The sequence below is a fragment of the Anolis carolinensis genome, chromosome 2 (assembly GCF_035594765.1).
Source record: "Anolis carolinensis isolate JA03-04 chromosome 2, rAnoCar3.1.pri, whole genome shotgun sequence".
NCBI classification, from domain to species: Eukaryota; Metazoa; Chordata; class Lepidosauria; order Squamata; family Dactyloidae; genus Anolis; species Anolis carolinensis.
The window spans coordinates 314,681,941-314,694,933 of record NC_085842.1 but is presented as its reverse complement, the minus strand read 5'-3'; the positions used below and the strand labels follow the sequence as shown (position 1 = coordinate 314,694,933).

The window sequence follows — 12,993 nt, the reverse complement described above, 5'->3', positions numbered from 1 at the left end:
ATATAAATACTGTAAATAAATAAATAAATAAATAAAAACTGGAGAAGACCGGCACCTTTGGTGGTTGTGTAGGAAAGGAAATTTCATAAAGTCTTGCATGTCACATAGCCAGATCCAAAGCATCACCTCTTGAAATCCCCTCTCCTATACAAGCATTAAAAGCACAGAAACCTTATCCAGCTTTTCCTGTAGCAATCAATGCTTCTATTGACATCCTCCAAGGTTGAGAGACTGTAACGTGCCCAAGGATTGTTGTGTGCCTTCAGGTTATTTCCAACTTCTGGAGATGCTAAGGTGAATCTATCACAGGGTTTCTTGGCAATATTTTTTCAGAAGTCCTTGTCTTCCTCTGAGACTGAGAACATTACTTGCCTAAGGTTCCCTAGTTGGTTTCACAGCTGAGTAGGATTTGGACCAACCACAGGCCATGCACCTGGAAAATGTCTATCAAACCTTTATTTGAAGAACTCCAAAGATGGAGGGTCTGCCACTCTCTGAGGTAGTATCTTCCACAGTCAAACAGCTCTTACAGTAAAAGAAAAAAAGGAAAAAATGTGTTCTAATCTCTTTCTCTTCTTAATTGCATTTAATTTTCACACCCCAGTTTCTAGGCTTGCATTTTTCCACCTTCCTTTACTTTACCATTCTAGCTGTTGCTTGTCTGTCATTCTTTCTACTCCTTCTCTTTCAAAAGTAGAGTTCACCAAGCAGGGCAAACTGAATCCAAAACATTTGGAGCCATGGGCTCAGGTGGAGAGCCAGGTGAATAAAGTAGAAGCAATTAATGTTAGAATGCTCTCCCAGTCGTTCTGAGTAAACAATCTGCACATATCCGTTGCGGCTAATGAAACCTAACCTGCTCAAAGCTGAACCATCTGTGGTTACCATGCAGCAGCAAAGGATGCAGAAGGATTTCCTTTTATTTTCTCCCCTTGAGATTGTACAACCCTGAAAACTGGTGAGGAAATTGAAGTCCAGTTAAGAGGAGAAAGTCGGTAGGGATGGAGATGGTTTAGAAACAGCTGAAGATTCACAGAGATGTGAATTTAGAGCGCTGGAAGTGAAGTGTGAGCTTGATCAGAAAAATACATTTTGATCAACAGAGTAATTGAAAATGTAACATGATGTCTGAAAAGGTTGACCAGATCACTGGGGACAGATAAAGAGGAATAGGGTAATGCATGACTTGTTGGCTGTAGCTGCCACTGGGTCATAATAGTGTTCATGACATTTTAGATAGCCAGCATGGTTTGAGAATTAGATTATGACTCTGAAGATCAGGATTTGAATCAGCTGTGGAAATCTATGAGATGACTCTGGGCAAGTCACACTCTCAGCCCCCAAACAACCCTCTTCGCCATAAATTGGAAATGACTTGAAGGTGCACAACACCAACGATGGATGTTTTAAAGCACATCTAAGGCAAGGACAGCCCGGATTGTGAATATAAATGAGAGGTTGTGGCTTTAGCCATCTTTAACCTCCTACCATCAACCAAGTCATCATCCCACTGACCTCAGTAGCTGCTATTTGCATTAAGAGAAAAGACCCTTTCATCTTTTCAGAAATCTGCTCCATGAACAATAGTCAATGGAAGGTGGGATCCATACTGAAACTAGTCTAAATCCCTGAACCATGATTCAGATTTGGGAGAGGGAGGCACAGCTGCCGTTCTTTTGAAAATGTTAATTACATGAATGTTAATTATATTATACTTAACTGCATTTAAAAAAACCTCATCTATTGGGTCATTAGAGCCAATTTTTTTCTTTCCCCACAGCATTGTTCTGAAGATAAAATGAAAGAAGGAGATATTGTAACTCGCCCAATGTCTAGGAACAGAGTGTGATCTTAATCATTTGAGTATTCTGAAACAACCTATTATTAAGAGCATTTGCATAGGTACTTTGTGGTGTACTGTGTTTAATATTTTGTAAACCATATATTCTTATTATTATTATTATTTGAAACACAACAAGATGAGTCCACAGCAGACACTCTGCTGGCTGTTGTATTGGATCACACGTTGGACACTTCCCAAGTGTCTAGGACTGTGTGATGTATCAGCGAATAATGCATGCAGATCCCAGTAAGGTGGCCTTCTGCAGCTGGCAGATAGTAATTTTGCCAGCGCCGATTGTGTTTAAGTGCAGGCCAAAGTCTTTAGGCACTGCACCCAGTGTGCCGATCACCACTGGGACCACCTTGACTGGATTGTGCCAGCGTCTTTGCAATTTGATCTTTAAATCCTCATATCGTGTCAGCTTTTCCAGTTGTTTCTCCTCAATCCTGCTGTCACCTGGGATTGCAACATCGACAATCCATACTTTATTTTTTAACACGATCGTGAGGTCAGACGTATTGTGCTCCAAAACTCTGTCTGTCTGAATTCGGAAGTCCCAGAGTAGCGTGACATGTTCATTCTCTGTAACCTTTTCAGGCTTGTGATCCCACCAATTCTTGGTCGCAGGCAGATGGTATTTGTGGCACAAATTCCAGTGAATCATTTGAGCAACGGTGTTATGCCTCTGCTTGTAGTCTGTCTGTGTGATCTTCTTGCAGCAGCTGAGAATGTGATCTATTGTTTCATCTGCTTCCTTGCAGAGTCTACATTTGGGATCTGTCGTCGACTTTTCAATTCTGGTTTTCATTGCATTGGTTCTAATGGCTTGTTCTTGGGCTGCTAGAATCAGGACCTCCGTCTCCTTTTTCAAAGTTCCATTTGTGAGCCACAGCCATGCTGTTTCTTTGTCAATTTGGCTCTCAATTTTCCCCAGGAATTGTCCATGGAGAGCCTTCTTTCACCAGTTTTCTCTTCTGCTCTGGATTGTGTTTTACAGTATTCACTCTTAGTCTTTTGCACTTGAAGCAGTTTACTACTATTGACTTCCCTCAATGCTGGTTCTTGATTGCCTTTCCAATAATCTGCCAGTGCATGTTTCTCTTCTTCTACCATTTGTTTCACTTGCAGACGCTCTCTGCCTCCTGATTTTCTGGGCAGGTAAAGTCTGTCAACATCACTACGCGGGTGTAATGATTAGTGGATTGTCATCAGTTTTCTTGTTGTTATTATTATTATTATTATTATTATTATTATTTTATGACACAGCAAACAAGATAGATATGCTGGATTTCATATCACAGAATCTCATTTCGAACACTTCCCAAGTGTCTAGGACTGTGTGATGTATTTTCGAATGAAAATCAAATCAAAGCTAAATTCCTGGGAGGTACCGTCATGACTAAATGGAGAGGCTGTATGTCTTATTGAACAAATACATTGGGTTCTGGGATCAGCTGAGGTTGAGTTCTGTAGATACCAAAAATTCATGCCCCACTATATACAGTGGTGCAGTAAAATGGTGTCCCTTATATAAAGTGGCAAAATCAAGCTTTGTTTTTTGGATTTTGTTTTTTTTTTAATATTTTCAAGATGAAGATGGTTTAATCTGCAAATACAGAATCTGTGGATACAGAGAGCCCGTTGTTGCGCTCGTGATGGCTGCTTTTTCCCTTTTTACTTTCAAGGCATATGCATTCATTAATTTCCTTAAATTATATTTAGTAATATTGATTTAAGAAGCATTTCATAATGGTCATGTTGTTTTTTTCATGTGCAGACAGGGGAGTGGATGGAAGAGATTTTCCGATTTGAGAAATCAGAAAAAATAACGTTGTCCTTCCTTTTTTGTCTTCTTCTCTCTCCCAGGTTTATGAGAGGCTGCAAAAACATTCTGCTGCACATTATGACCCAACCCTACAACAGGACTTCACCAGTGACACCTTAAAATCACGGCACCAGCAAAAAACCAACAGCCAGCATCATCTTGACTGGTCAAAGAGTTCTGAGTCAGGACCAGCTTCTCAAGCCTGCTTCATTGCCCCAGATTCAAACCGTGAAAGTGCAAGCTCCGCCAAGATCCCTGTCTCTGAACCAGCAGTCTCTTTCAACAAGTCCCAGTCTAAAAAATCAAATGCAAGCAACACATGGGGTCAGCTGTCAAGTAGTAATAACAAAGATCTTGCTTCATGTAGTGCAGCCCCAGGGTCAAACTCTCATGGTGTAACTTCTCAGCCCAACAATCTGGCTGATTGCAATGGCTTTTCACCCCGAGTGAGTCAAGAGGGAGGCGTACAAATGGAAGTCCTTGATCAACCCACTGGCAACACCAAGAAGTCCAACAAAAAAGATATCATCAACCAAGCCCTCCAAAACACTGAAGTAGATTGGGTGAAAAATGCTCAAAAGTCATTTGAGTCCAAAAGCCATGAGAGCGTAGAAGGGAAAAAGGAATCCAGCACAGCCAAGCCATCACCCCCCAGGCACAGCCCAAACTCAGCTAACAATTCTGAAAAGGATACAAGTCATGTACGTATCACGATCCCAATCAAGACTGCAGCAGCGGAACCACCTGGTCACAAAAGGAAGAAACGGCAATTGGGGAAAACTGCTGTGGACAAGAACATCTCGGAGAAAAACTCACCTTCTGGACACCTTGTAAACCATGACGTAACCTGTAGAACTAACACCCAAGCTGAGGTGTGCAGGAAAGATATGCGGGTCACCAAGCAAGGGAAAACTACTGAGAGTGAGTCTCCATTGGTGCGAATGGACAACAGTGACAGAACCAATAAACCACCCACAAGCAACACCACCAGACTCAGAAAATCTGCGGTTGTGACATCTGCTTCCCTGACAAATAATATGCTCACGTCCAGCAAGCAACCAGAGATTCAACACCCAAAGTTTGCAGCCAAACGGAGGTGGACTTGTAGCAAGCCTAAAACTATGCTCCGGGAACCTTCTCTGGTCCCCTCTGAGAAACTGATGGTGGAACCTCCCTCTGCTTATCCCATCACACCATCGAGTCCTCTGTATACCAATACTGATAGTCTGACTGTGATTACTCCCATCAAGAAGAAGAGGGGGCGACCAAAGAAACAGCCTTTGCTCACTGTTGAAACTATTCATGAGGGAACGTCCACCAGTCCAGTTAGTCCTATCAGCCGGGAATTTCCTGGCACAAAGAAAAGGAAAAGGCGACGGAACTTGGTAAAGTTGGCTCAGATGGCTCCGGTAGAGGATAATTCCATCAGCGAGCTAAAATTCCAGAAAAAGGTGGGTAAACTTGGTGTGTTGGATAAGAAAACCATCAAAACCATCAACAAAATGAAGACTCTCAAGAGAAAGAACCTTTTGAGCCAGATCTTATCCTGCTCTAGTAGCATAGCTTTGAAAACGAAAACCCAGCCACCAGCCAGTACAGGGACACCAACCATTGATGCCAGGCTAGGGAAGCAAATAAATGTAAGCAAGAGGGGGACTATCTACATTGGCAAGAAAAGGGGACGGAAGCCAAGATCTGAGTTGCACCCCTCATTGGAAGAACCGAAGACAGCCATCAAACATTTGAGGCCTGTATCCAGCCAGCCAGAAAATCCAGCAGTGCCTTCCACCTTGCAGTCACTTGTGGCATCATCACCAGCAACTATTCATCCACTTTCAGCTCAGCTAGTGGGGTCTAATGGCAACCTTAGCCCTGCCAGCACTGAAATCAATTTTTCAGAGTTAAAGACTATGCCAAACCTACAGCCCGTCAGTGCTCTTCCTACAAAAACCCAGAAAGGGATACATGGTGGGACCTGGAAGTTGTCCCCACCCAGGCTGATGGCGAACTCTCCTTCTCATCTTTGCGATATTGGTTCCTTGAAAGAAGTTACACTGTCTCCAGTGAGCGAATCCCATAGTGAGGAAACCATACCCAGTGACAGTGGGATCGGAACCGACAACAACAGTACTTCTGACCAAGCAGAGAAGACTTCAGAATCACGAAGGAGATACTCCTTTGATTTTTGCAGCCTGGACAATCCAGAGGCCATTCAATCTGACACCAGCACGAAGAACAGGCATAGTCACCGGCAGAAGCATCTAATTGTCGATAACTTTCTCTCTCATGAGACCATGAAAAAACCAAAGCACAAGAGGAAGCGGAAAAACCTGCAAAATAGAGATGACCTCCAGTTCCTGGCAGACCTGGAAGAGCTCATCAGCAAGTTCCAAGTGTTCAGGATTTCTCACAGGAGCTACACGTTCTACCATGAAAATCCTTATCCCAGCATTTTTAGGATAAACTTTGATCATTATTACCCTGTGCCATATATCCAGTATGACCCATTGCTGTATCTTCGCAGGACCTCTGACATGAAGTCTAAGAAGAAGCGTGGTAGACCTGCCAAAACCAATGACACCATGACAAAGGTGCCTTTCTTACAAGGGTTTGGTTACCCTATTCCCAGTGGGAGTTACTATGCACCCTATGGAATGCCTTACACGTCAATGCCTATGATGAATCTTGGTTACTACAGTCAGTACCCAGCTCCTTTGTACTTGTCCCACACGCTTGGAGCAGCATCCCCTTTTATGAGGCCTACTGTGCCCCCTCCCCAGTTTCATGCAAGCTCTCACATGAAGATGCCCAATACTGCCAAGCATAAAGTTAAGCATGGTGTTCATCTGCAGGCACCTGTAGGGATGGGTCTTGGGGAGGTGCATTCCTCACTGACTTCCCCAAAGGTTGCAGGGACAAGCATACCCAGTGGACGACTTCACAAAAGGAAACACAAACATAAGCACAAACACAAAGATGAGAGGATATTGGGGGCTCATGATGACCTGAGCAGTCTCTTTGCTAGCAAATCCACCACCAGCTTCTCCAGCCATTCAGTAAGCGAAAGATTAAACGTCTCGGACAAAGACCTCTCCTTGCTGACTGAGAAGAGCAAGTATAAAGAGAAGCAGAAACACCAGCATTGTGAAACTGGGCACAAAGGTTCCAAGAGCAGCTTTGAAGTGGATACCTTGTCTACACTTTCACTCTCTGACACCCAGCAGTGGGTGCAGAGCAAGGATAAAAGTGACTCGAGCAACGATCTTGCTGACTCCTGCTTGAAAAGGTACTCTGGGAATATTGAAAGCAGTGCAAGGTCGGAGTCCTTGGATGTGTTTGGCGAGATGAATTCCTTGAGTGACAAGCGGGACAATGACGGGAGTGGAAGCAAACGGAGGGGCTTCGAAGGCTTTGGGACATACAGGGAGAAGGACCTGCAAACCTTCAGAGCAAGTCGGAAGGACAGGAGTTCCTATGATTCCTCTGCTGCAACAGGTAAGAGTCTGAAAAGATGTACCTGTTTGATTTGAGTTTGCCCACCGGGGACATTTTAATGATTATTATTTAGCTAGTGCATTTGTAGACTATTGTCCTGTCAATCTGCTTATTTACTGTATAAAATACAGTAGTTCACACTCTAACAAATACAGTTAGCTCACAGTCTAACATATAGAGCATATAAGGAGAAAGTGATGAGAAGTGCACGTGCCGTCAAATCTCCTGTTGACTTATGTGGTCTCCATGAGGGTTTTCTTAGGCAAGACATATCCAAAGGTGGTTTTCCAGATTCTTCTTCTGAAATTTAGCCTACAATACTGCTTTTCGTTGACTGGCTCCAATTTGAGCACTCACCAGGGCTGACCCTGCTTAGTTTTTAAGATCAGAGAGGATCTTGTTCCTTTAGGCCAGTGGTTCCCAACCTTTGGGCCTCCAAGTGTTTTGGACTTCAACTCAGAGAAATCCCAGACAGCTTACCAGCTGTTAGGAAATGTGGGAGCTGAAGTCCAAAACACCTGGAGGCCCAAAGGTTGGGAACCACTGCTTTAGGCCATTTAGGGAGGATAAAGTGATGGGACACACTCCCAGTGCTCAAACCACTATAACATACTCATTCTGTGCACACTTGTAAAGTGCTTTTAGTAGGTTTCTCAATTTAACATTTTTTGAGATTGAACTGTCCAATATCAATTCTGTTATTGCATATATGAAGGCGCTGTTATCTTAATTTGATTATTTTCCTTGCAAAAAATTAATAGTTTTGCTAGTGGCCATGTAATGAGATTGAATAATGACTATATGGAATTGTCCCTGTAGAACAAAGAGCTGGGATAGAAGAAGAGTGGAATGGCAGCTGGTATTGCCTAAAGATATGGAGAGGCCAAGTTTCTGGCCTGCTGCTAATTTAGTTATTTTATAGGGGAAAGTCCTCTTAAATGATCAGCCCCATGAGCTCACACCATTTCAGTTTCCTAGTGGAATTCAATGATTCAAATGCAGACAAGCCTCTCTAGGATTTTTCTAGGTCCTCCAGTGGTAACATCCAATTCAAATTGTTCATTTCAGTAGGTTTCATTATTATCCAGGGTTTCCTGTTTTCATAGTTATTTCAAGAACTTATCCCCATGGATACAGGGGGGTTGTACTGTAATATGAGCTCAATGATAGGAACAATAGAATTAAAATCAATTAAGTTATAAATTAAGTTGGCAATTTGCTAACAGAAAGAGGCAATTTAATTAAATTTATATTTGAATGAAAGTGATTGACTTTAGTTAGGATTTCATTAGTTATGTTTCTCCAGCATTGATTTATGAAATTATTAGTTATTGCATCGTTTTGCGTTACTGGAATATTATAAGGATTGGGTCACAAGGTAAAAGGACAACTTGAGAGGAAAGGTGGTCTTCTTTGCAACCAAGTGGCCTTTTGAGTTCTCTACCAAACAATGCAAAGAGACTTTTCATACCTGGAAGTTGAATTTTGAATTCTGAAACTTTCAAAATCAGAAAACATTTGAAGGATAAGAAGCTGACAAAGGCGAGAAAAGGGGAAAGCAAGAAATGAATTTTGGACGGGTTTGGTAAAAAAAAGTGGAGACATTTTCTTCTCTGTGTCAATACAAAGATTTTTCATTTTTATTCTGATAATGCATTTGACTTTGTAGTGTAAAGAAACTTGACCTAGTTGAAGTTAACATCGTTATTTTTTTTTTAAAAAAAACCTGCTGTCTACCTAAAATAATTAAATCGGGTTGTTCTTAATGGTTAAATCTGCATAGATGTTAACTCTTTCCTGCTGACGTTCTCATCTCTGCATGAGCCAAATGCAGTCACATGGAGAAGTAATTGTGAGAAGGTTTCTCTATTTCCTGCCCAAACCTTTCAATATGTGAAGGCATTTGAATCAGTTCACTGCCAAGTGGCTCCCAGAAGTCTTGTGGTGTCAAAGTGAAATACCAGACCACATTGAAAAGGCATCACTTGCCTTGCAATCCTAAAATCTCTTACAGGTAATTTCTAATCCTTGCATTGAGGGACCTTGGCTAAGAGGAAATGTGTTTAGTCTTAAGATGAAGAAGCTGTAGAGTGCCCTCCAGGCACTGGGTGCAATTTAGCTTGTACAGCTGCTGAAGTCGTTCCTTTTATTTCAACTGTGTGGGTGTTTCCTGAATAAGTGGTAGGCAAGCACAGTAGCCTCAAAGTGACTTATCCCAGCAGCATCTGGTTCCTTCAGAGTTAAAAGAAATAGGGTGGAAGAAATACATCTTTCTTTATTTGGATATTCAGATTACAAACTGAGCATCCTTTATCTGGAATCGAAAAATACTCCAAAATTGCTCATCTAAGAAAGTGACACTTCTGCTTTCGGATGGTTCAGCATATGCAAACTTATGCACAAAATTATTAAAAGCATTGTACAAAATTACCATAATGGTATGTGTATAAGGCAAATATGAAACAGAAATGTGTGTTGTGTTTAGACATGGGTACCATTTCTAAGATATCTCACTTTGGATATGTAAATAATCCAAAATTTGAAAAAAATCTAAAACATTTCTGGTCCCCACCATTATGAATAAGGGATATTCAACATGTACACCCTTTCGTATGCAGAGTAGCCTTGTGCAATCCGGGTTAAATGTGATCCATTTTGTGTCCATTTTTTGGGAGGCTCCTGAATTTGGGAGGACAGATATCTGTTTTTGCTCTGGGGTGCTGAAAGATCTGTTTTCTATTGGCCCATTATGGGGAATGTGCTTTCCAGACTGCCCTTCCCATCATTTTAGGCATTTAAGCAGTTTGTTTCTACTCTAGAAGAGTAGCACTCAGCTGCAGACAGGTGCTCATGCTTTAAGGAGGCTTCTTGTTCTTAAAGCTGTTTTTTCTACTCTAGAGGAGAGGTGCTTAGCTGGAGGCAGGCACATGCACTTTAAGGAGGCTTCTTACCTGTTTCTACTCTAGAGGAGAGAAGATTGGTGCGTGTGGAGGCTTCTTGTTTTTAAAGCTATTTCTAGGCACTGCAGGCAGGTGCAGGCCTGTACCACGCCAGCCATGCACTCTTTCCAAAGCATTTTAAGGAGGCTTCCCACTTCCAGGTAAGGAAGCGTGATGACCTTCAGGGAATGAGGGTTTTCTTTTTGTTTGCTGGATGTATAGTCCACCAAAAAACTTGCAACCCCTAACCTCTGATACCACTCTTTCTGGGATTGTTTGTTCTTATATCCTTCATTAAGACCTGGATTAAAAGCATCAGAGTATGCTCCCAGGGAAACCCCGTGCAAAGCGCATTTGGAGCATCCGTGTGCTCCCAAAAAACAGAGGAGGAGCCAAGATTGGCTCCCGCTTGCTTTGGAGTCGGGTGGGTTTTTGTACTGGGAGGGCCCTTTCCATTCTGTGCTCCTACAGATACCGGGGGGGGGGGGGGGGACAGATCTGTGCACAATTCTAATGCAGAGTAAACTCAAGATGAGCAATTCTAAATAACTAAATCAGACCATTGTTAAAGAAACAGAAGAATTATCTGTAAGAAATATGTTTTAAGGGCAGTTGCATCAAAATAAGAGAGAGGGGCTGTCAATAAATTTGAATGGTATTTATGCTCATGATTCCTGGTTGTAATAGTGTTGCTTGTATGTATGTGGTTTAGCACTGGTTTAAGCATTAGACAACATCCTATACAGCTCTCTATAGTAATGGGATGTCCATATCTCTTTTAAAAAGAGTTAGAGAGCATGTGATGTAGTGGTTTAAACATTAGACTAGGGTCACATCTACACTGCAGTATATACCCTGTTTCCCCTAAAATAAGACATCCCCAGAAAATAAGACCTAGTAGAGGTTTTGCTGAATTGCTAAATATAAGGCCTCCCCCGAAAGTAAGACCTAGCAAAGTTTTTGTTTGAGAGCATGCTCACCAAAGAGAACACCGGAGCATGCAGGACCAGTAAGTACATACCATAGATTGATGTGCATGGAAATAATAGTAGTAACAAGAAATTCTTGACAGGATTTACAGTTTGTCTGGTTATGCTGGTTTGTGATGACAACTACTGTACAGTATATAAATGTTCATTTTTTTTTTGTTCAACAATAAATGTGAATTCTTCTTCATGGAAAACTAAGACATCCCCTGAAAATAAGACCTAGCGCATCTTTGGGAGCAAAAATTAATATAAGACACTTATTTTCGGGAAAACATGGTAGTTAGTGTACACTCAACTGCATCATGTAATGCAGTTCAGTTGCATTATATGACACTACACCAATCATATACTGCAGTTTCAAGCTGCATTATATAGCTGTATAGATGGAACCTAAGACTCTGTATTCCAGGATTTGAATCCACACTCATCCATAGAAACCTACTGCATGATATAGGGCAAGTCACACCCTCTCAGCCTCAGAGGAAGGCACCAACAAACACCCCTAAACAAATTCTGCCAAGGGAACCCCTGATAGCGTGGCCCATGAATGAGTTGAAATAAAGAAGCTGCTCATGATCTCATTCTGAGCACTGAATTCAGAATCAAAATTTCCCTGTTGGGAAAGCAGCACTGCCACCAATTGAACCCATTTTTGTGTTGAAATGTGTGTTGTCTACGTGCGTGTCTTCACATTGCTTGTCGCTCAGGCTCATTCATCATTGCGCTCTCTCTCTCTCTCAACCAGCCCCTTTCCACCGGCACTGCATTCAGGACCAGTCCTTTTTGCAAAGCCAGGGAGAAAAGGGTACCCGGTGCTGCGGTTGCTTAGCAACTGCGACATGCTGAGTGTGCAAGGCCGGGCACCAGAGCATCTCTTCCATTTACCCTATCCGTGGTCCTGGCCTTGATTGTCGAGAGACAAATAGAAATGAAAGAGTAAAATCCTCTCCCAAGCTTGACATAATCCCATTTAAACCCCACAGGTCTCCATGATCCATCTAGCCTAGGTTGCTGTCCCTTATGAAGCTAACGCACACCTCACATACTTCAGTACGATTCTCCAAAAACAAACACAAAAGGAGTCCAGTGTGGATGGTGTGCATGTGTTTCAGTCTTAGCCTTTTTTCTTCAGAGGGGAATGGATTCTTCGTTTATAACACCATTCATTTTAACCCTTGCAGTCTCTATTTGTCTGAAATTACTTGAGGGAATGCTACAACAGAAAAGAATATACAATAGTTTCATTGTTGGACTAGGGTGCATTAACACTGTAGAATTAATGCAGCTTGGCACCACTTTATCTGTCATGGCTCAGTGCTGTGGAATCCTGGGAATTGTAGTTTGGTGAGGCACCATATCATTAAGACATTGCCATTGAAGTGGAGCCAAATTGCATTAATTATACAGTGTAGATGCACTGTAGGCATCTGTGGTAGGCCAGGGTTTGAATTCCCACTCGACCATGGAAGCCTACTGGGTAACCTTGAACAAATACACTTTCAACCTTAAGCAGTGGCCAACCTCCTCTAAAAATAAAACCTTACCGGATAGACTTGCTTTAAATCGGAATTGACTTGAAGGCAGATAACAACAACAAAAGTATTCAAATGTAATTATGAGTTCTGTAGAGCTTTGGCACATTGTGTGTGTGTGTTTGTGTGCATTGCACCTTCAATTGTCCTATTGACTTATGGTGCCCCATGGATTTTATAAGCTTTTCTTAGGCAAGAAATACTCAGAGGTGGTTTTACCAGTTCCTTCCTCTGACGTATGACCTACAACATCTGGTATTCCCTGATGGTCTTTAAAACTTGGACCCGTGTTCCAAAAAAAGGAACTCTTCATTCCTCTAGGTTTTTTCTGTTTGTATATCCATGAACAGTAACAATTAACTCAATGAAA

The 12,993-nt window shown here is 42.0% G+C and overlaps 1 protein-coding gene across 2 annotated transcripts in view; it reads left to right on the top strand.

Moving 5' to 3' along the window:
• The window catches only part of setbp1 (SET binding protein 1), a 274,065-nt gene that overhangs the window by 182,859 nt on the left and 78,213 nt on the right, over nucleotides 1-12,993 (top strand). For both annotated transcript variants that reach the window (XM_062972595.1, XM_016991789.2), the window contains one exon: nucleotides 3,710-7,163. In XM_062972595.1, the coding sequence (XP_062828665.1) occupies nucleotides 3,710-7,163 (3,454 nt within the window). The remainder of the gene's footprint in view (nucleotides 1-3,709; nucleotides 7,164-12,993) is intronic.